Source organism: Stenella coeruleoalba, assembly GCF_951394435.1.
Source record: "Stenella coeruleoalba genome assembly, chromosome: 4".
Classification (NCBI taxonomy): Eukaryota; Metazoa; Chordata; class Mammalia; order Artiodactyla; family Delphinidae; genus Stenella; species Stenella coeruleoalba.
The window spans coordinates 83,060,057-83,084,650 of NC_137149.1; the positions used below are offsets into that span (position 1 = coordinate 83,060,057).

Sequence of the window (24,594 nt, forward strand, 5' to 3'; positions counted from 1 at the left end):
TACATTTGGTAGCGTATATATATGTCCATGCCCCTCAAAAGTTAAAAGGCATAGAGGGAACTTTCCTCAACATAATAAAGGCCATACATGACAAACCCACAGCAAACATCGTTCTCAATGGTGAAAAGCTGAACCCGTTTCCACTAAGATCAGGAACAAGACAAGGTTGCCCACTCTCACCACTATTATTCAACATAGTTTTGGAAGTTTTAGCCACAGCAATCAGAGAAGAAAAATAAATAACTGGAATCCAAATTGGAAAAGAAGAAGTAAAGCTGTCATTGTTTGTAGATTACATGATACTATATATAGAGAATCCTAAAGATGCCACCAGAAAACTACTAGATCTAATCAATGAATTTGGTAAAGTAGCAGGATACAAAATTAATGCACAGAAATTTCTGGCATTCCTATACACTAATGATGAAATATCTGAAATTGAAATTAAGAAAACACTCCCATTTACCACTGCAACAAAAAGAATAAAATATCTAGGAATAAACCTATCTAAGGAGACAAAAGGTCTGTATGCAGAAAATTATAAGACACTGATGAAGGAAATTAAAGGTGATACAAATAGATGGAGAGATGTATCACATTCTTGGATTGGAAGAATCAACATTGTGAAAATGGCTCTACTACCCAAAGCAATCTAGAGATTCAATGCAATCCCTATGAAACTACCACTGGCATTTTTCACAGAACTAGAACAAAACATTTTACAATTTGTATGGAAACACAAAAGACCGTGAATAGCCAAAGCAATCTTGAGAAAAAAATAAAAAACAGAGCTGGATGAATCAGGCTCCCAGACTTCAGATTATACTGCAAAGCTACAGTAATCAAGACAGTATGGTACTGGCACACAAACAGAAATATAGATCAATGGAACAGGATAGAAAGCCCAGAGATAAACCCATGCACATATGGTCACCTTATCTTTGATAAAGGAGGCAAGAATATACAGTAGAGAAAAGACAGCCTCTTCAATAAGTGGTACTGGGAAAACTGGACAGCTACATGTAAAAGAATGAAATTAGAACACTCCCTGACACCATACACAAAAATAAACTCAAAATGGATTAAAGACCTAAATCTAAGGCCCAACACTATCAAAGTCTTAGAGGAAAACATAGCAGAACACTCTATGACATCAATCACAGCAAGATCCTTTTTGACCCACCTCCTAGAGAAATGGAAATAAAAACAAAAATAAACAAATGGGACCTAATTAAACTTAAAAGCTTTTGCACAGCAAAAGAAACCATAAAGAAGACCAAAAGACAAACCTCAGAATGGCAGAAAATATTTGCAAATGAAGCAACTGACAAGGGATTAATCTCCAAAATTTACAAGCAGCTCATGCAGCTCAATATCAAAAAAAGCAAACAACCCAATCCAAAAATGGGCAGAAGACCTATATAGACAATTCTCCAAAGAAGACATACAGATTGCCAACAACCACATGAAAGAATGCTCAACATCATTAATCATTAGAGAAATGCAAATCAAAACTACAATGAGGTATCATCTCACACCAGTCAGAATGGCCATCATCAAAAAATCTAGAAACAATAAATGCTGGAGAGGGTGTGGAGAAAAGGGAACACTCTTGCACTGCTGGTGGGAATGTGAATTGGTTCAGCCACTATGGAGAACAGTATGGAGGTTCCTTAAAAAACTACAAATAGAACTACCATATGACCCAGCAATCCCACTACTGGGCATATACTCTGAAAAAACCATAATTCAGGGAGAGTCATGTACCAAAATGTTCATTGCAGCTCTATTTACAATAGCCAGGACATGGAAGCAACCTAAGTGTCAATCGAAAGATGAATGGATAAAGAAGATGTGGCACATATATACAATGGAATATTACTCAGCCATAAAAAGAAATCAAATTGAGTTATTTGTAGTGAGGTGGATGGACCTAGAGTCTGTCATACAGAGTGAAGTAAGTCAGAAAGAGAAAAACAAATACCATATGCTAACACATATATATGGAATTTAAGAAAAAAAAAAAAAGGTCATGAGCAACCTAGGGGCAAGACGGGAATAAAGACACAGACCTACTAGAGAATGGACTTGAGAATATCGAGAGGGGGGAAGGGTTATCGGGAGGGGGGTAGGGTAAGCTGTGACAAAGTGAGAGAGTGGCATGGACATATATACACTACCAAACGTAAAATAGATAGCTAGTGGAAAGCAGCCGCATAGCACAGGGAGATCAGCTTGGTGCTTTGTGACCACCTAGAGGGGTGGGATAGGGAGGGTGGGAGGGAGGGAGACGCAAGAAGCAAGAGATATGGGAACATATGTATATGTATAACTGATTCACTTTGCTATAAAGCAGAAACTAACACACCATTGTTATGCAATTATACGCCAATAAAGATGTTAAAAAAAAGGCAATAACTATGTGATAGCGTCCGCAGAAAATATTACAAAAACTATAACACATGTTTAACATATCTAATGCATTAAAATCTCATGCATATTGAGAAATAAAATAATAAAACAATAAAATAAAATGACAAATAAATAAGAAATAGGTACTAATCAAAAATTTACAAAAGGGCTTCCCTGATGGCGCAGTGGTTGAGAGTCCACCTGCCGATGCAGGGGACACGGGTTCATGCCCCGCTTCGGGAAGATCCCACAAGCTGCGGAGCAGCTGGACCCATGACCCATGGCCGCTGAGCCTGCGCGTCCGAAGCCTATGCTCCACAGAGGGAGAGGCCACAACAGTGAGAGGCCCGCGTACCGCAAAAAAAAAAAAAATTTACAAAAGAAAAAAATGCTAAATCAATTTTGAGAAATTATCACTAATGATCAAATAAATGAATAGTAAAAATTAAAAGTACCATTTACACTCATATATTAATGGAAGCTCATTTATTTATTAATTTGCTTATTATAAGACTTCCCATTGTGGATAAGGACGGTGGTATTACCTTAATAACATATATGTACCAAAATTAAATCTTTTAGTATATTTTATATCATGAAATATTTAACTATGCAGTGAAAACAGTCATTTTTATTTACTTAAAACATGATATATTTTATAATGTGCTTTTCCCCAAAGCTGATACCAATTATGTCTATTTTTTTTCTTTAGCACCTATTTAAAAAAAATATTGTCTTTCCTTCATTGAGCAGCTAGTCTTATATGTGATTATGAAATGAATGAATTAAACCAATTCCTTAGTTTTAAAGGAATTAGTAAGTTATTTGATCTGAGAAATTATTTCCAGAATATATTACTTAACTTTATTTTCAGCTAAATTTTTATATATAAATATAATACTCTGTCTCTAAGTTAACTTAGAACTTGGCCCAGTAATTAGGTCATTGAATTTAATTCTAAATTAATGTTTAGAATTTATATTTAAAATAGATTTAGAGCTATAATTTTAGATTTTATATTTAGACATTTTGAAGTGATTTTTTTTTTTTTTCATTTTTACCTATTGTTCCTTTCATAGCTTGGGGGAGAAATGAATGGCATTAGTACTCTGGTGGTTTGTGAAATGCTGAAAATCTGCCAAAGTGCTATGTAGGCTGTTCATTTTACCATACAATTTATAATGTATGGCCAATGAGTCATAATCTCAATTGACTTTGTTATTACGATTACCTTTGTTAATTGAGGTGGTTGAGATGAACGAAAGAAAAGAGAAAAAAATAATAAAAAGACAACCAGAATTTTTACAGACAATCTGGCATCATTTCAGATTTCTATATCTGAAATATTATCATAAGCTATGCATTTTCTTGGCATTGACATGTAAATCAATAGTCTGAACACAATTTAAAGAATGCTGCCTTTCCTTCCAATACATAAAACCCAACACTGAGCACCTAATAAGGCACTCTTCAGTGGGTGGTGACTCTATTGGGCCCTTTCCATCATGCAAGGGTCATGGGCTCATCTTTCAGATACATATACCCATTCTGGTTTGCTTTTACCCACAGAGCCTCAGCTAGCATTATAAGGTTGGAATGTTTGATTCACAAACATGGACTCCCACTGAGCATATACCTTAACTAGAATATCCACCTCATAGTGAAGGATGTGTGAGCTAATCACATACTTAGTGATGTGCTCCTAAATATTTAACAACTGGCTCTTCTCGCAGGGAAAACAGATTTATAACATTTTCTCATTTATCTGACATAAATACTCGCTCCATGTCAACTGCAAGCTACCAACATAATCTCATTCAGGGAGAAATGTTCTGAAAATTCACCAGCTGATATGTGCTGGTTCCAGCAACCACTACACATAGTTCATCATCCAGAAGTGACTAGCCTCACAGAATGCTGGAAGGCCTTTTAAAGGCACAGCTGAAGCACCAACATGGAGGCAACACTTTGATAGGAGTAGGTGTCATTATTCAGGATGCAATTTATGTATTAAATCAATTAACTCAGAAACTTTTATATTGTGCTTCATTCCCAGTAACTCTTGCCAGGCGACAAATGGTTATAGCTGTAACCAGGCACTTTGGACTACTTGTGCCCAGGTACAAGCACAAGAGAAGGTGAGTCACCGTGATGGCCAAGGTTATTGATACTGAACAGCAGGAGGCATTTGAGCTGTTTTCACACAGTTGGGGTGGGGAGAAATTTGTGTGGAATCCAGGTAATACTCTAAGGGGCTCTCTTGCTACCCCTTTATAACAGCTGTGGCCAGAAAATGCCGACCCCCAAGAGTAAAGGATTGATTCCGTCTACCAGTTAAGCCACGATGATCTGCCAAGTTGTTGGTGATGGGAAGTCAGAATGGATAGTGGAGGAGGGAGAGGCTAAGGACCAGATGAGGTCCTGAGATCAGCTGAAGCTACAGAGGCTGCATTTCAGTCCATAACCTGCCTCTGCTGAATTTCCCTTCAGAAAGAAAACCCCACAGAACCATGGAACAGATGCTTCCTGAACCTGTGTGGAAAAGTTGCTCTGTGTTGCAAAAGGGGTGGAGCATAGCAACCTCGAGAATCTGTCTCTCATATCTTCACCTACAGGGATGGAAATTGATCTACAGTCCTTAACCCTAAAACCTCTAAAATCCATCATCACATTTACACCAAGGCCATGTTTTACATAGGTTACTCCCAGTCAATTACAGAATATGGTAGTGATAAGATAGGCACATTCCTATGAGACTCCTATAACAGGCAATGCTGGCTTGAGGACTCCTTGGCGGCCTTGGCAACCTCTCTTAGAAGTGCACTTCAGCCTCAGATGCTGCCTCCAATCATCTTTCCTTTGATCTCTACTCTACCTGGGGTCAGATTTGTATCACAGTCTGACATCTCTCCCAGCTTCCTCTCATCCCTTCATGTTTGTCCTCACAAGCAATTCCCTTTAATAATACTAATGTGTATGTAATTCCCTCATGGCATAGGCTTCTTGAAGGATCTAGACTAGCCCAGGCTCATTGGTATCATAGGTACTAAGATGCAAATTGTATGTATATTATCTACATTCATATTTAACACATATTTGCAAAATAGAAATCATATACACATTTTACAGGTGAAATAGGTGACATTCCAGAAGGTTAACTATTGCCCACGTTCACATAAGTAACAAGTGGCAATGGAAAGATTCACATTTAAGTCTCTCTGGCATGCAGATATGCGGTCTTTCTATCCTGGTGCTGAGTCACACTATTGAAATGAGAAATAATTGCCTCCCAAGAAAATAATTTGGGACAGGTATGGATATTACCTCATGGAATCAGATTTCTTGCACCATAAGAAAAAAAATAATACCCAGAATTAAAATGAGCTATTTTGGAAGATAGTGCATTCTTTATAACAGGAGGTGTGAAAGTGTAGGCTGAATAAGTGAGTGCCAGGAAATTTATAGGGAACCTTTGAGCATTAGCTGTGTGTTTTGATGAATTAGGTTCTATATAGAGTGTGAGTGCCTGTGTTGCTTGGTATTTACTCAAAATTTCACAGATGAGTCCTTTAGTTACTATGAGATATGAAGCTTCCCCCAAAGTGACTAGAGTTTAATAATATATTCCTGGAAATTATCTCAAATGCCATAGAAATAGTTACAGATAGACCAATTTTCTTCCTAGGATTTTTTTTTCTGTCTCCAATAGCTATTAAAAATGTACTGAGAAAAAAAAAGAAAAAAAAATGTACTGAGTATGTCTTTTTCTTTGTATATCAATCTTAGATCAATAGAATTCCAGAGATTAAAGAGATCTTGGAAATCTGTTCAAGTCCATTCCCTTTATAATCATTGAAACTGACTGAGAGTTATAGAATCAAAGATGATTCTATTCTTTCAATTTCAGATTTGTGTTTTAGTTGTTTTTAAACAACAAGGTATAGGAATTTTAGACTGCAGTATTGATACTTCTTTATGTCTCATTTTTTCCAAAGGGGTAAGAATTTCCATGAGGATACCTACCAGTCCCTAAACTAATTACTTGCATCCAAGGACAGCATTATCCTTAGAAGACCAAGAGAAAGGCAAACTCAGCACAAAGTGAGTTCACATCCTTCTGGAGTCAAAGTTTTTGCTGCCTTAAAAGTAAGATTTAGGCTGACAGAAATGGTACTAGAAACCTGAATGCCTAAAAAAAATTTTAAAAACAGATTACTTAAAACATTTTGAGTTTTTAAAACATTTTGTAATTTATGTGCTTAGTATACACTATGTATTCATACATTTCTGAATAAATACAAGAGAAAGACATTGTCACTAAATATAAAAATGCAATACAATGACATCTCTTCTTATTTTGTTTTTTATTTTAAGTTCTGAAAAATGTTGAGATTTAAAATGTTTGCTGTAAATAAAGAAGCTTCTACTGACTACAGGATGTTATCTTAGCTTCCCAAGCTTGAATCAGAGTTCATGGTCTGATATGTACCTAAAATCATCTTAATCATTTTAGTTTATTTTTATTATGTGTTGTTATGGCTTTTCTCTGTGATAACAGAGGCAATCCTAAACCAAAAAAAACCTACCGCAGCATTCTATCCCCCTGACACAGTGGAAGGTCTCCTCTGAGAGATTTAGATTATTCTGCATGTCTTGGTAATGTAACATTTTCATGGTGGCAAAGCCTTTTTAGAATCAGTATCTGGAATGTAGAGATGATGGGATACATCATTCAAAACTGCCGAATCAGTACTTCTATTTTGATTTCTGAGAATCTTTTTTCAAAAGAAATATTCAGTGATCATGATTTTCAAATACAGTAGATCTGTCATGTTTCTTAGATACAAATTTTGATGGAAATTGAGGCATACCAAACTTAATGCCATATCTAGAAACTAAATGCCACTAATGCTAGTAAACTTGCTGAGAAAATGCAAAGCATGTATTGGACCTTCTATTAAAGGCAGACATTTTAGAAAGATCTTTAACTGTAAAACATTTTTCTGTAAACCTCATTTAGATTCTTGGAAAACCCAGCCAATGCCAAAATATTAGTTTTTATTTTTATTATGTCCTAAAAATATTAGCACTTCCTTGTATTTTTCTAAATAGTTTGAAATAAAGTTATCTGAAAAAAGTATCAAGGCTCTCAAATGGCTGAAATCAGGAAAAATATCTGTTCCGAATCCTTCACACCTCTTTGTTTCTATGTCCTTTTCTATATAACTTTATATTGTCCATTCACAATGAGCAGTGTGAGTGGACTGATCCTCTGATTATGGGATTGGACAATGGAATGTTGCAGGCTGGGCTTATTCTCACCCTTCAGCCATGGGGAAAATGAGCTCATATCTAGGCTAGCCTGCTGGTCTCTGAAAGAAGATGAGGGCCGTGTGGAGCAGAGCCAAGGTTTACCAGTATACATCAGTCAATCCCCAGGAGCATGAGTAAGCACAGTCTAGATCAGTTGAAACACTTACGAGTATTCACCTAGCATTACGTTCTACTTTGATCTATCATTTTATTTGTGACAGACACAGCTATATCAGGCATAATTTCCTATAATGTGAGTAATAATCCTATACATATTATATACATAGTTGGGAAAGACTAATAATTCCTACTGATGGAATCAGGATTCAAAATATCTCAAGTGAGAAGGAGTTATAACACTAGGCAAATAAGGGGTAAATGTTTTCCTTGAGTGAAGGGAGCAGGCTTGCTGGCATTACAGAATAAAATACTTTCACAAAAACTAAAGGGAAAAATGGCATTGAAATGAGCCTTGAGAGAAGTTAGAAGCCAAACCATACATCTCAAGTTAGCATTCGGCATTTATCTGGAGAGTAGCAAGTAGCAAATAGGTCTCATCTTTGTCTAGGCTAGATTAATTCATAATAATCATTATATATTGAATTGAATATTTTACATTCAATTAGAAGGTTGATCTAGGCTCACTGGTTGGAAATGAAAGGGAGGATGTAAACATTGATTCAATTGGAAACAGTGTAGTGGTTAGGTATTAAAATTTTGGAGAACCAGATTGAAATTTCTGGTATAACTTTTATTATTTTTGTGGCATTAAGAAAATCATTTAATCTCTTAAGTTTCAGGTTATTAACAGCCAGACAGAAATAATATCTCTCTGATGGGTTGTTAAATGTGTGACAAGAGTTCAATACTTTGGCCATAGTCCTGCCCCTAAAATCATAAGGTTGAAGACAATAGATACTACGTTCTCTCAAATTGAGAGAAACAGAGGTCAGTATCCCTTTACTAGGTCAAGCGAACAGGGCAAAAGAAAACTAGTTGTAGCAATTTAGATGACTAAAAGAAAGGGAGATTCACTGCCTTGCAGTATGCTTGTTGAGAGACGGGAATCCATCAGTCTAATTTACTATTGCTATCCGAAAAGAATACTGTGAAATATTTCTTGGGAAAGCCACAGGGTGACCCTGGCTTCTCATCTGGGGAAATCTGAAGAAGACAGGGTGGCTGGGGCAGCCTGCAATAATATCTAAAAGAGGGAAAACTGGTAGAACATCAAACAAGGATGTGCTTTCCTCAGGTGAAGCAGACATGTGTAAGGTACCATTAGAGACTGTGAAGTGGGGAGCAGACGGCAAGCGCAAGGAACTCTGGGACATCTCAGTTGGAGTACATCCTCTTCTTTAAGGACCTTGCAGAGAGGAAAGCAAGAATCTGACAATTCTTCCTTACCAATCTTGCTACTTAGGGTCAAGTTGACCCTGCAGTTGTGGAAAACACTTTGAAATGGATATAAGATTGACTCTGATTTAGATTGGACTTGGATTTTTATATCTGAAAGTGAGTCAATTACTGGCATGGTACTGTTGATTCACCAAAATGCAGCCGGAGAGCTAAAGCACCTGTCTAATAATCCCTGAAGGCATAGGAGCAGGAGTTTACAGAGCATGGATGAAAGAAATAATTGGAGAAAAAAATAAATCTTTTAAATCAGCATGGTATTTAGTTAAGACTGTTCATTATACTGGTTTTTATATAAAGAAGTAATGAGCTATTAGTTGGTAAATCATTTAAAACAAAGTATGGCATATAATAAGGGCTCAATAAAAGATAGCTTTTATAATTATTTGAAGAAAAAATATCAAATTTCAATGCAATCCAAAATAGAAAGGGCTATATCGAATAGTAACAATGGAAAATTAAAAAGTCAAACACCAAAGGCCATGTAGTCAGGCATCATTCTGAACTTGAATAGAAGATTCTTGCATGGTTTCTTTAATTCCAGGATTCTATTATTCTAAGCCTGAATTATTTCTCCATGTGGGAAAAAAATCTGTTTTTATCCCAAATTAAATAGACAATATTACTCTTCCTACTTTTTTTTAATGTAAAGATACAGATTATTTCTTTTTATCCTCTAAGAGCATCCACTATTAAAGCAATGTCATTCACCCTTTTGGTTTGGAGTTTTAGCTCCCTTTATCAAGTGCATGTCATAAAAACTTGTCTGTCAGTATTCATTCTCTGATGGCTCTTTCTTCATTTTTGAAAATGATACTGACATAAAATGAGTGACACAGCACTACAGTACTGCTAGGACTGTCTGGCAAGATTTTATATAACAGTAACTTGCTTTCCTTTGTACTAACTTATTTTGAGCTTCTGCATAAAGGATTTTAATAACAACAAAACAGATCAGAGGTTAAGCAAAGAGCATTTCACTTTTTTAAGCAACTATCATTTTCAGAAATATATATTATATACATACACACACACACACACACACACACACACACACACACACACACACACACACACAGTCTTCCGAATCAGAGAACTGTTTCAATTCAAACTTTAGGGGGAGTAGTTCCATACTTACATCTTGGTTGGTCATCTCCCAGTAGGGTCTCTCTCCATAAGACACAACCTCCCACATCACGATCCCATAGCTCCAGACATCACTGGCAGAGGTAAACTTTCGGAAAGCTATAGCTTCTGGGGCAGTCCATCTGATTGGAATTTTGCCTCCCTACAATTGAAAAAGAAGAAAAAAATTCCCACATACTTCAAATGTATCTAGGGATACTGCTTCCTCGCTGAAAAGATCTAGAAAGAGATGTAGCATTTTTAAGTGAATCTGTTTGACAGCATACAGTCTCTTTTCACATATCTCAGCCCATAAGCACTTGTAGGTTGACTACTAATTGGCTGGCTGGAAGCTTTCTAGTTTAAATTCTGTTTGACTACTGGAACACATACAGGACCCACATCTCAATTACAGTATCAGGATGGCAGCTTTAAGTGGGGAAAGCAGGCAGTCAGGCAAATCAATAAGGTAACTTTCATGACTTTCTAACAGAAAGTAAAAGACTCAAATTCCCAAGGTTCTTTTTTCCTTTAATATAGGACTGTAAATAGAAAGTCTTGATTGCTGAATGTAACCATGAGAAGTTTAAATGTTAATAAGACAAGCATGAAAATCAGATATGTTAAAAACTTAGACTTTCTCCTGACACCGTGCAATTTCTTTTAGACTTGATTTCTCTTATTTCCCATTGTCATATTTTTGTGTGTGTTTGGTCAAACTGTTTTTTGGTTTTTTTTTAACCAAAAAGGTAAGTATCTAAATGAGATTCAACCAAATTAAAAATTATTAAAATTAGATTATGGGGGAAGACTTACAACATTATCAAGTTTGGGGTTTTTACATGATAAAAACAATGATTTGGTAAGTTTTCTCCTAGTTTACAAGATAACACTTTTATATCCCACCCCTTTCAGGGTAAACTTTTTTTCTCCTCATTTTTAAAAGAAGAAAAATCAATGCAACCAAACATTTCATCTATAAGCAAATATATTTTAAAAGAGAGAAAGAGAGAAGTGAGTGTTTTGAATATTTTCCTGTAAAAAGACTAATATATGCCTTCCTGTTTTGCAGGAAGAAAAGAAAATTAATTCACATACTAGAAAAAATGGGACAAACTTTCTTTATGAACCAAAGTTTCAGGATATATGAAGAAATAACAATTTCATGTAATGCTTAAAATTGTTCTGAGTTGATGTTAATTTGAATTATTGAAACTAAGTTTGAATTATTTGCTCCTTAGAAATATGGTAGCAGCACATTGAGAAGACTTTCCTGAAACATAACTTTTGTTAATTAATTATTCATAGGCAAGATCACATTATTAGGCCTGGCTATGTGGCACTGGGATCATCTATAATTATTACAATTCCTCTTGAAATTGTAATTTGTCGATTACTTTAAACTTCAGCCTAGAAATTTTCTCCTGGTCCTCTGACCATCATATTGGACATCAATATTATCTGAAGTTCCCTTATTGGCTCATCTCTCAATATATGGCTTTTCCACAAAGTGCTGCCACACCCCATTTCCCAGGAGTAAGTCTTGAGGGTCTCAGGATCTCTGGCTCCTCTCCCCCTCCCTCTCCACCAGCATGACACATTCACACAGACCTTGACAAATTTACTTTATGCATTTAACTGAGACACCAACCAGTCATGCTGGGAATGGGTTTTTCTATAACCCCAATCTTGTTTAGGCCAAGTTTATTAAATGTAACTCTAATCCCAGGAGAATTCCTAATTGAGGTTTCATTTAACTCAAATAATGACAATAATAATTAGGTCTAGAAGGAAAGGCGTATTCCACCAATTAATTTATTGATTTATTAAGCTGATAATTTGAAGGCTTTGTTTGCTTAGATAAGTCACTCATGATCTTCAGCATAGTATAATCTTTAACTATCCATAAGTCACAATGCAACAATGAAAAAAAAACAGCCTTATAATCTATAGTTTATTGTTAGACTATGAGTAGAAGTAATTTTAAAACGTTGAATTAAATAAGAAAATGTGTAACATCTATCATAAGAATAAGAGATGACAAAAGTATTCTGTATTGAAACAAAAGTTAGCCACATTGTATAGTGAAAAAGATATAATGATAAATTTCTGTCTTCATAAGAAGTTTAAACATTGAGGATATCTTGATGCCCTTCAGAAGATTTAGAATTAAACAAATGTAGTTTATTAAAAGGGATTAAAATTCAAGAAGTGCAATACATAGACTGTCCAGAAAATTCTGTTGCATCAATTCCCACAGTTTTCCACAGAAAAAACTGTCAATTATACAACAGCAATTCAGGAAGCAATTACTTTGCTGGAAAAGGGTGTTGATTTATGCTAATTATGACAATGTGAATTAGTGACCAATTTTCCATATATGTGAGCTTAACAATTTACATAGTATAAAAGAAATTAGGCATTAAAATACCGCCAGTAATGTTAATATATGTATATATAATATATTTATTGCTTTTAATGCAGGAGATTCTCTCTTTAACTTTTTCTTTTACGTTTACTACTCTATATGATTTTATGAGTTGTATCCACTATGAACTCAAACTTTTTATTTTCAGTATCTGCAAGGAAAAAATGAACTACTAAGACTCATAAAGTGAATACTTGGCTTATCTGAATTTAATATTTGAATTTTCTGATATCTAACAAGGAGAGTTATCTGGATTTTTTTAATCCACCTTCCCCTTTTTCTCTCTCTTTTTTCCTATATTGGAGGAATTTCTTTTTTCTTTTTTTTTCTATTTCCTTTAAAATCTTTAAATATTAAAAGTCTCTAGTCTAGTATTTCAGAAATTCATTCTGTTAGCTCTTACCCTAGTGGTGTAGGCTGCTTCAGGATCATCTTCCAGTACCCTGGAAAGCCCAAAGTCAGACACTTTGCACACAAGGTTACTATTTATTAAGATGTTTCTGGCAGCAAGGTCTCTATGCACGTAGCCCATGTCAGAAAGGTACTTCATTCCTGCAGCGATGCCTCTCAGCATACCAACCAGCTGGATCACAGTGAACTGCCCGTCATTTTTCTGTAAAGATTATATAGAAATATTAGTCCTACAACCCCAATCACTAAGGGAAAATATGAAAGGATCTTCCTTCAATCCCCAAATTAATATACACTACTACCAAATTCATATGCAATTTCTATCTGAAGGAGAATGGGAAAAGTTAAGCAATAGATAGTTAACTTGATAATGCGTAACAGTCCTCTGCTCGGTCAAAGCAGATAAAGGCTTTGAAAGCCCTTGACCAAAATCTCACTTATAGTTGCTCTTTTCTGCATTGTAATCCTTTATTCTCAGTCATCAGAGGAGTGTTTTCATCTCTTCAACCTAGTGCCTGCCTTGGGTTAACACTGCACATTTTTGAAGTGACTTAAAAGAAGCTGGCTGGTTAGGCATATTGGGGTAAGGAAGAAGTGGCCAGAGGAAGTAAGGGAGAATCTGCAATAGCAGATGGGGGAGGGAGGGACTGAACAATGACCAGGAGAATGTTAGCATTTCTTGGAAGCTTGCTGTCTTTGTCAAGGGCACTGGACTTGGTGCAGACACACAGAATAAGGCTCAACTGATGCTTATTTTGAAATAAAGGAATGATGTGACCTTAAGAGACTGAAGAACTTAAATATATGTATTAGAAATTTGGCAGCAGAATCTGGTAGAGGCTGGAGATTGAAAGGGAAGTTTGCCTTGTCAGTGGACCCCTGTCATATTCAATGCACAGGCCCTTCTTAATAATCGTCATTAATGCCACTATCCCATTACTTTTAATAATAGCAATAGTTGCTATATTGAAAGTGAAAAGCTGCCAGACTACAGGTTTAATCAGGCCTGCAAACATGTTACATTGTCTAGCACATGCTATTTATTAATAAAATGAATTGCCAATGTTTAAAATTTGAAGACTTGCATATTTAAAAATACAATCTTTTCCTAAAATCCAGAAGATCTGACAACATTGGCTATTGTCTGTTATCACATAATGACTCTGCTGGTACAAGTAGTGACTGGCCCTCAGATGAGTTATGAGTCTATTTGACTCTTTCATTAATATAGATGATTTTCATGGACTTTTTAGACATTTTCCTTATTCTGCCTGATATACTTTGAGAGAGTTAAGTACTTTTATTTGTTCTTTTAAAAAAATTTTTGTTGAAGTATAGTTGATTTACAATGTTGTTTTAGTTTTTGCTGTATGGCAAAGTGAATCAGTTACACATATACATATATTGACTTTTTTATAGATTCTTTTCCCATATAGACCATTACAGAGTATTGAGTAAAGTTCCCTGTGCTATACAGTAGGTCCTTATTAGTTATCTATTTTATACATAGTAGTGTAGTGTGTATATGTCAATCACAATCTTCCAAATTATCTCCCCTCCCCCCATTTCCTCCCCTGGTAACCGTAAGTTTGTTTTCTACATCTGTGACTCTATTTCTGTTTTGTGAATAAGTTCAATTGTACCATTTTTTTAGATTCCACATATAAGCGATATCACATATTTGTCTTTCTCTGTATGACTTACTTCAGAGAGAGTTAAGTACCTATAAAAGCTTCTCTTTTTCTCCTTTCCTTCCTTTCTTTCCTCCTTCCTTCCTTCCCTCTTTTATTTTTTTTTTGGGGGGGGCACATTAACATACACTTAAATAAAACCGTAGAGACACATAATTTGGATTTGTATACATTTTCTGAAGTGGATAATTTTCAAACCAAAGTTAATTTTTGTAGTATAATTATCCTGACTCCAGATATTTCTATTTAAAATTTAGCTTTAAAGTGGCTGGATTTCAACTTCAACATCATGGTCAATATATGAATAACACTTTGAATAGTTACATTTGTCTCATATCTTACCTTTAAAAATGTATCTAAAGAGCCATTTTCCATATACTCTGTCACTATCATCACTGGTTTACCTGAAAAGAACACAGTGGTATAAACTGTTGCTTTTAGATTTTGTATGCTTATCTAGGAAAAGTTTACTTGGAAGTTTTTATTGTTGTCCAAATTATATACATCTGTTAAAAAAATAGTCCTTTTTGAGTAGCAAGTAAATTTATGACATGATGATATCTTAGTATATACTAAATTGGGTCAGTGAGAAGAAAGTATCACAAGAATGATAAAGATTGACATTTAAGATTCAAAAACCCATAATTTTCAATACCAAAATCAATTTATGTAGAAAATGAGTTTAAGGATGAATTTTATTTTAATAGAGGTAATGATATAAAGTGCCAAATAATAATATCCAGCAAAGCACTGAAAACATATTCATCTTCCTCACAGTTCTAAATAAAAACTCCTGTCCAGTCTAACTACCCTGTTTATGATCCCTGGAATATATGTTGTATTTTCCAAACTTTATTTCTATGTTCTTATAATTCATTTACTTATGGCTACCTCCCTTTTCCCTCTCTGCCACATACTTATGATCTTTATCAACCCCAATTTTTTCATTCTTCAAAACCCTGTTCTGATTCCTCTTGCTGTCTGGAAACTTCTCTTGTAATCATCATACTGATGGATGAGGTCCTCCTCTTTTCATGTCTGATATAAAACTGTAGCTAGATAGACTCTGGAGCTACACTGCTTGGCTTTGTATCCCAGATCAATCACTTATTATCAAGTGATCTTGGGCAAATCAATTCTTATCTCTGTATCTCATTTTTCTCATCTGTAAAACGGAGATATTAATGGCACCTGCCTCATAGAGTTACTGTGAGTATCCACCAAGTCATACTGTTACCCTGGTCACTTAAAATAGTGCCTGTCACTTAGAATTTTCTATGTATTATTATTTTATAAACTTTATCAACTTTGTATCTGTGGGGTTTCATTGCTAGATATAAGTCGACTAAGAAAATAGATCATATTTTATCCCTCATAAAATTATGGCAGTTAGTGTGTAATATGTCTGTGATACAAGATGAAAAATATAAGATCAAAAATCTTTGCTATAGGGCTTCCCTGGTGGCGCAGTGGTTGAGAGTCCACCTGCCGATGCAGGGGACACGGGTTTGTCCCCCGGTCCGGGAAGATCCCACATGCCGCGGAGCGGCTGGGCCCGTGAGCCATGGCCGCTGGGCCTGCACGTCCGAAGTCTGTGCTCCGCAACGGGAGAGGCCACAACAGTGAAGGGCCCGCGTACCGCAAAAACAAAAACAAAAACAAAACCTTTGCTATATGAAAAAATATCTAAAACATGGTTGTTAGTTTTATCACTCCACGCTAACCTCACTATTTTAAAACATGCCCCTTTACTCTTTGATAAAAGTATACTACATACAATTTTAGTGTTAATTTAAACTATTTTTAGGTAAGTAAAAAAAGACCTTATGATAGTAAAATTCTATCTTGTATATCTATTAATTAACTTTTTATATTATAAAGGGAAACAGGGCCTATTCAATTATGAAATGCACTGTAATTAACTTAATGGCATTCTCCAGAAGGGTATCTGTATTTTACTTAAGAAATGATTCATTCAGGTCATAGAGTTAGAACTTTTATATTTATTCATACAACATTAGTCTGAAATGTAAACAGAGATATAGAAAGTTAGACAATTGCATGAAAAAGAAATAACTAGAAAGAAAAAGGAATTTTCATTCCAAAATCACTTAAAACTCACTATTTAGTATAATAAGGTAGGTCAGTCTAATTTCTCACTCAGACAATTATCTTCTTTTAAAATACTTTAGAAGCATTATTCTTTGAATGAAATGTGACAAGTAATGCTACAAAGGCAGATGCATTTCTCCTCCTCTTTAAAGTTTGTAAAAGTTATTTAAAAAGGTTGTCTGAAAAATTCATTTGTCATATATTTGTACTATGCCTACGTTAGGTAAAACATCCCATGTGTAGAGAATATACATTGGAGATGTCATTTGATTTGAATTTGGAAGATTGAAAGGGTCACTCGTGTAATAAATGGTGACAGATATTTCAGGAAGAAGAGGCAGCATGGGCCAAGGTATCTTGTCATGAAAGAGTTCATCAAGTTCAAACATGGCTAGAGGGCTGAATTTTGCTTTGTAATTCAGGAAGTGACAGGAGATGAGTTGGGGAATGTTGATTTTTAAAACTGACTGGAAATACAATACCTTAGTTAGAAAAAAAAGAATGACTCGTTGTATTTGTAAATGGCCAAGACAACGTAACAGAAAAAAGGATTATAACTGCATTTTCTCCTTACTATGGCTGTAATCTAAGTTCATGAATTGAGATATGCTTCCAATTTAACTTCATTTTAATGATGCCACACCCATTTTAATGGTCCTCAGACAAACTCTAAATAGACAAAATTTTGCTTTAGGCCCTTTTGGTCCCATTCTTACATCCTAGAGCCTATTTCCGGCTTTTATTAATGTTGAAGCCCCTTTTCCTTCAAAAGTCCAGAATTAATATGCTTCCCCAAGGGTGACAGCCAAAATATTTGATAACTGCTTTGGCACAGGGACCTACATGTCTGAAGTTCAACCAACCGTAATGCTGGAATATCAGAACGTCCTGGTGTACCAGACATCACCTCTTCATCTGCCTGATTTCAGGAATTCAGAAGTACCCAGAGTGAAGCTGAGTAAGCATATAAAAGGGTAACCCTGGCTTCAGCTTTTTATCAAATAGCATGGGAGTATTTCAATAAATTTACAGCTAATAGAGCCAAAAAATATGTATTTGCTGAACACCAGCCCTGATCAAATTAGGGAAAGGGCTACATTTTCTAGAATCAGCCTGTGTTTCTAGGAATATGTTCTGTGTAGATCTGACTCTCACTTACAGAAATCCATTGAGGGAGTTGTCATAGTTTAATTGGAATTGGAAGAACTGAATTCCAGCAGATATCCAGAGAATATAGTCTTAGCTTTCCCTCATTGGTACCTCTCAGCTCCTACCACATGAGCAGATGCCTTGTCCATCAAAGTGAAGGCCTAATCAATGTCTACAATTATCTACTCTACCACAAGCCTTTTATTATTACAGCACTTCTCCTATATTACTACTTCAAAACCTTCAGTTTCCTTCTATTCTCTTTTTCTAGAGAACAGAAAACTTTTTCTCAGTTTCTTTCTCTTCTCTCTGTCTATCCTCTAATTTTTTAGACCCTCTTCTTACAGCTATGGGTTAGTGTTAAATATTTACTACTCCTCACCCAAGGTCTCCTGAGCAGGAGTTGGATAAAATCCCTATGTAAAGATACCTCTTTCTTGGGTAAATTTGTTCCTTAAATTCAACCCAGATTCACTGAGCTTAGACGAAAGAATTCATACTCTAAAGAGAATGACTGATCAGAAACTTTATTGATATTGAATAATATATATTTGGAAAGAAAAAGTAATTGCTTTTTAGGGAGATCTGCACCTGGTATTCCTCCTATAAGATTTTTTTTTTTAGTATTCATCACTTAGCTTTAGAAGTCAGATTCATTATTTATGATAGTGTAGGTTTTGAAAAATATGATAGGGACCTAAAACACCTCTTTTATTTCAGAAAATGGGGGAAAAGCAATTAAAATGCATGTTTGCAAACAAGCATGATCTTCTTTTGTTGACAAGAATAAGACAGTTCAGGACTCATTTGATTATTTCTCATGCTTAAGCCATTTTAATGATAATTATATTTAGTTTGGCATATGTTTTGTCTCAGTTCTTGCTAGCCTGCAAAAATGACATAGATTAATTAATGTGGCTTTACTCTAACCATTGTAAATTCAATAAAATGGTATAAATCATTTTCCATTATCCAGCTTGAAGTACAGACAAAGAGTAAATCTGCCAATAATTTTGAAAGCATATTATCAAAAATCAATATAAAAAGAGCTCATAAAGCATGTCAAAACATGATTTTAATCACAGAGTAGAGTTTTTACATTACTTCATAATATTTACTGAGGACCCAGTTCAGGCAGAGTCTAAGTAGTAATAGAAACACATTATTTGTGGAATTCACCAACCTCATATTTCATCATTTGGTATTGATAATCATAAAAGAACTACAGTTTATTGATATACTGAGTGCCCACTTACAAGGCATGATGTTATTTTTAATTGTAATCAAAATTCTATAACAGTGATATTACAAAAGACTCTTTTCAGAGAAAGAAAAGTGAGGCTTAAAATGATTCAATATATTACCTGAGTTGATTAGTGCAAGTTGTATAAGAAACAAAGTTGGGAATCAAATTCATGTCCACCTGACTATAAAAGTTGTTTTCCTTCCCTCCATACTATGATGCCTATAATTTCCAAATATCTATTTTAAATTTTAAATTTAAAATCTCACAAATATTTAGTCTTTTGTGATAATATAAGTTTGATAATCATGACTATGCCATACCAAACTATTCATGCATTAATGGCAGATCTGGTAGGGTTTCAGTTGCTTTCAATAAATAATATGTTTTTATGTATGATCATTACTTATATATGCTCCAAGCGTTTTGAAGTGTTCGATAGTGAAGTGGATAGGTCTTGGATTCCACTTATATGAAGTATCTAAAGTAGTCAAACCCATAGAAACAGAAAGTAGAATGGTGGCTGCCAGTGGCAGGGGGAGGGGGAAAGAAGGAATTACTGTTCAATAGGTATAAAGTTTTAGTTATGCAAGACAAAAAGTTTCTAGAGATCAGCCATACAACATTGTGCTTACAATTAAAAAAACTGTATCTACACCTAAAAATTTAATAGGGTAGATATCATGATATGTGGGTTTTTCTTACCACAGTAAAACAAAACTGCATTTGCTTCCTTAGTAAGTGATTTTTTTGGTGCTAACGTCCAACAAAATCCAAGAGAGAAGAGAACACGCCATTTCTGGTAAAGCAGTCTTTTTTCACAAGCTGTCTCAAAGTTAGGTGAGACAAACTTTGGGGAGTGTTGATTTAGTCCTTGCTTTTCAGAGCATGGCCCTTGACAAGTGGCATAGCTATCACCTGAGAGCTTGCTGGAAAGGCAAAATCTCAGTGCCCAATCCAATCTATTAAAACAGATTCTGCATTTTAGCAATATCCTCAGAGGCACGTTGTATTCTGAGAAACACTGAACTAGGCTACATCACAAGAGTTGCAACTAAATCTGGGCTTATTATTTTATTTGCATTGGTACTACCTGCTTTTCTGAAACCACGAGTGCATCAAAAAACACGTGGTACCACTTAAGGGTATAAGGGAGCATTTGATTTAGAAACATCACAATTCACTGGAAAACAACTGTCACTGGTTTCTCTTACAAACATTTTACAAGATTTGTAAATAATTAAAAGTAAGCCTGTGCTTATACTTATATATCTATAGTTTTATTTCACTACGCCATTTTATTTGGGTTGTATTCCATTTAGTACATTAACACTTGTAGCTGTCTGAAATTACTTGTATTTTTACTCCAAGGGAAGCTTGGAATAAGAAATATCATGATTCAATTATTAATGGTTAATGGTCACCCAGAAAATGGGACCCTGTGCTTGTAGTAGGAATAGATAATGCTTATCAAGCGGGGGAATGTGAAGGGAGGATGAAGTATGGGGCAATCAGAACTTAGAAAGGTACTCAGATATTTTAATTCCATTATGACCCTTATTTATTGGTTAACACTTTAGGGAAAACTACTTTTAAAATTATGTAATTTTAATTTTAGGAAAGACTATAAAATCAAAAGCCTCTATACCTTACCTGAAATGGAAACACCAAATGTTTCTATTAAATAGAAATTCCAAATTTTCCATAATATCCTCTTTTATTTCAGATTGTTTATATTGATATAAACTTTCTCATTAGCTGCTCATTTCTCAAATTAAAAATAAATTAGAATTGCTCTGACATTAGCAAAGGTGGATAATTACTTGTGGAGTCAGCAGTGATCGACTTTGCAGAGGAGCTAAGCAATCTAAGAATTAACAATGTGACAGCTTTGTTTTATTAGTAATGAAAATGACTTTAAAAACACAAGGTTTAATTTACTAATAATCAATCTTTGAGCCAGGAAATCTCTGTTTCTATAGATATATATCTTTCAGGTGAGTAGAATTTAGATTTTATCAGAAAAAGTCCTTGTAAATATCTAATAAATATCTTATGTTTATTTATTATACCTTTCTCTTTGCCCTAATAATGAAAAACTAGTATCAAATTAATGAGCTGGCTTCCATTTCTACTGCCGTGTTAAATTTGTTTATTTCCATCATGGTTTATCACTGATAATGGCTCATAGAATTGTTTCCTTTTGTGAAAGGGAAGATATAAAATTCAAGCATATTCATACTGCAAACATTTTCATTTATACTTCTCAGAATCCAATCTTATACACAACATCTGCAATTGGGTGCTTATAAGCCTCTCAAAAGTAACGTGTCCAAAACGGAACTACTGATTACCAACCACAATCTTGCTCCTCCTGGAATTTTCCCCATAACTGACAATTCCTTTCTTCAAGGTACTCAGGACAAATAATTTATAATTATCATTGACTTCTCTTTTTCTCATATTCCACATCTAATCCACAAGAAGACTTACTGTGATTGCCTTCAAAATATCTATAGAATTCAACTACTACTCACCATCTTGTTAGATTACTACCCTGATCTAACCCATAATGAGGTGTGAATAATGACAGTAGTCTCCTCCCTGTCTCCCCATTTCAACACTGGCTTCTACCATCTTTATTCAACACAGCATCCTGACTGATCCTGTTAATGTAGAAATAAGATTCTATCACATCTTGGCTCCAAGGCTCAGAATAAGAGGCAGTCTTTGCAGGGACCAAGGTGTTCACATACTGTCTATTCTCCTATTAAATCTTCAAGTTAAGCTCTTACCAGACTCCTCTCATTCATTCCACTGAAGCAACGCTGGCCTTGTTTTTTCTTGAACATTCTATGCAAGTTCCATTCGAGTCTTGCAGGTTCTTATTTCTACAACACACTGCCTGCCCCCACATATCTGTAAGGCTCACACATTCACTTATTCAAGCCTTATCAGAGAGGCCTTTCTCTAAATAAAATAGAAACTACCAACCCTCAATAGAAACAATCCATAATCTCCTAACTTAGCTTTACTTTTTTCATTTAATATATTATAAATGTATTTGCTCAATTAGTTTTTCTCCCCTACCCAAAGGTAAGCTCCATAAAGGCAGGAAATCAGTCTGTTTAATCTCTGCTGTATCCCACTGATTAATAGGAATAGACATGTATTAGGTGATCAATTAATACCTTTTGAATAAATAAATGTTTCTTGTCAAGTGTATACCAAATAATAAAAATGAGGTTAGTAATGTACACTGTAAGAACTTGGGTTTTGGAGTCATGCAGAACTGCTTTTAAATCTGGTATTATCCTATGCTAGTTTTATGATATTGGATAAGGTATTTAACCTCCTTAAGGTTAATTTTTCCTATCTGTAAAATGAGAACAAATACTAGTGTCTACAGGATAGCATTATTGTGCAGATTAAAGAAGATAATATATAAAGAACATTAACTTAGCACATACTTAAAGTAATATTAATTATTATTAGTAGTTATAACTTATATTTATATGTAAGATCCTGTGAAAAGATCCTCATGCAATTTTCTTCATATGCATATTAATTATTTTTCCTAAAACACCCATAGTTTTATAGAACAAAGTTGCTTAAATTAAAATATAAATTGTATATCACTCTAACTCATTTTAACTGTTTAGATAACTGTAATTTAGTCATTGATTCATTTACTATCATTCATGTCTTTTAAAAAAGTTTTGAAATTCCCTAATGTGTCTGGCCCTGTGACAGATACTAGGGGTGCTGTAAACATATATCAATTTCAAGAAGTTCATGGTGTAGTAAGGACAGAACATGTTGAGAGATAACTATGATACAATGGACAATATGACAAAGTGCAGAGAAATGCAGCTAGAGTTTGTAAGATTGTCTCTGGCTGAGCATTCATTCAACAAATACATGAAATGCTACACATGCTGAGCACAGATCTAGGAACACACAGGTGAGCAAAATACAACAAATGTAGAACTGGGATGCTTTCCTTTATTCAGCTATTCAACATTATTGAGTGGCCTACTCTATGCCAGGCAGACACTGAGGATGGAAGGAAAAATGAAGAGAAATGACACTGATCTTATGGAGAAGGTCACATTTGAATTAAACTTGAAGGTCAAGTAGAACTGAGGAAAGTGGAGAGGACATGCTAGGGCAGAATGAAGTATCTCCAGGGGCAGAACAAGAACTAGGTAGAGTTTTCTGGAAAGGAAATAGTGTAATATGGAGATATGGCCAAATTATATCAAGTTCAGTATCAAAGTATATGTATTTTGCTTGATTTGTTTGCTCCTGGTGATGAAGCAAGAGAGGAAATTGATTTAATAAAATGTATGGAATGGACTAATATCCATTGGAAAATATCAAAATGGAAAGACTAGTCTGAAGATTGTTGGAATAGCCCTGGGTCATATATAATAAGGGCCTGTAAAATAAAATGGACTTTTACAGGATAGAATGAAATACTATATTTGAAAGATAATTACAAATTTATATAAGTCAGAATTATCTGACAATTTAAATAATCAATTGTCATTGAATGTGTTATTTCCTCAGACATGGAAAGAAAAACAGGGAGACATTTCTTTAATTTTTCTCTAATATTTTGTTTAAATTTATTAATTTTACAGGAGAACTAAGTTTATTTGTATATTATCCTAGATTAAGAAATATAAGTATGAATATTTAAATAGAAATATACATATTTCAATAGAAATATTATATAACTATAAATATTTCAATAGAAATATTTATATAACTACATTGTATAAACTATATTACATAATTATATTATATAAATATTTATATAACTATAAATATTTCAATAGAAATATTCCTTTGGTCAATTTTTATAATATTTCCATGGGTGGAAAAAATAAATCTTAAAGAACTAAGGCTGCTGCAATGGAAAAATTATAATTTTCCACTTCTAAATTTTATTCCTGAATCTATTTGAATTGTAAAACTGGCTCTATGTATGTTACATTAAAGCATCATGCATTGTGAATGAGTCAATTAAGCCAGGACCTGTGGGTTTCTTACGTCATTTGTCATAAGTCTCTCTAGAATATATATTTATTTATGATGTCTCCTGTTTAACCACAAATCACAGAAGGAATTTGAATGAGGCTCCATATTTCTGTCACGAAAGGCAGTGATAGAGGAAGGAGGAAGGTTCATGATGGCACCACCCAGAGGAGTGCTACTTCAGACTCCCCACCTCAGCTTCAATCAAAACAATCACAAGATTTAGTTGCACTTATGTCTCATTATCTGTG

At 34.6% G+C, this 24,594-nt stretch overlaps 1 protein-coding gene across 10 annotated transcripts in view; it reads right to left on the minus strand.

Moving 5' to 3' along the window:
- The window catches only part of EPHA5 (EPH receptor A5), a gene marked incomplete at its 3' end in the record, with an annotated part of 325,147 nt that overhangs the window by 13,226 nt on the left and 287,327 nt on the right, over positions 1–24,594 (minus strand). For all 10 annotated transcript variants that reach the window (XM_079919474.1, XM_079919472.1, XM_079919473.1 and 7 more), the window contains 3 exons: positions 15,139–15,200; positions 13,098–13,307; positions 10,280–10,429 (listed from right to left, as the gene is read on the minus strand). In XM_079919474.1, the coding sequence (XP_079775600.1) occupies positions 10,280–10,429; positions 13,098–13,307; positions 15,139–15,200 (422 nt within the window). The remainder of the gene's footprint in view (positions 1–10,279; positions 10,430–13,097; positions 13,308–15,138; positions 15,201–24,594) is intronic.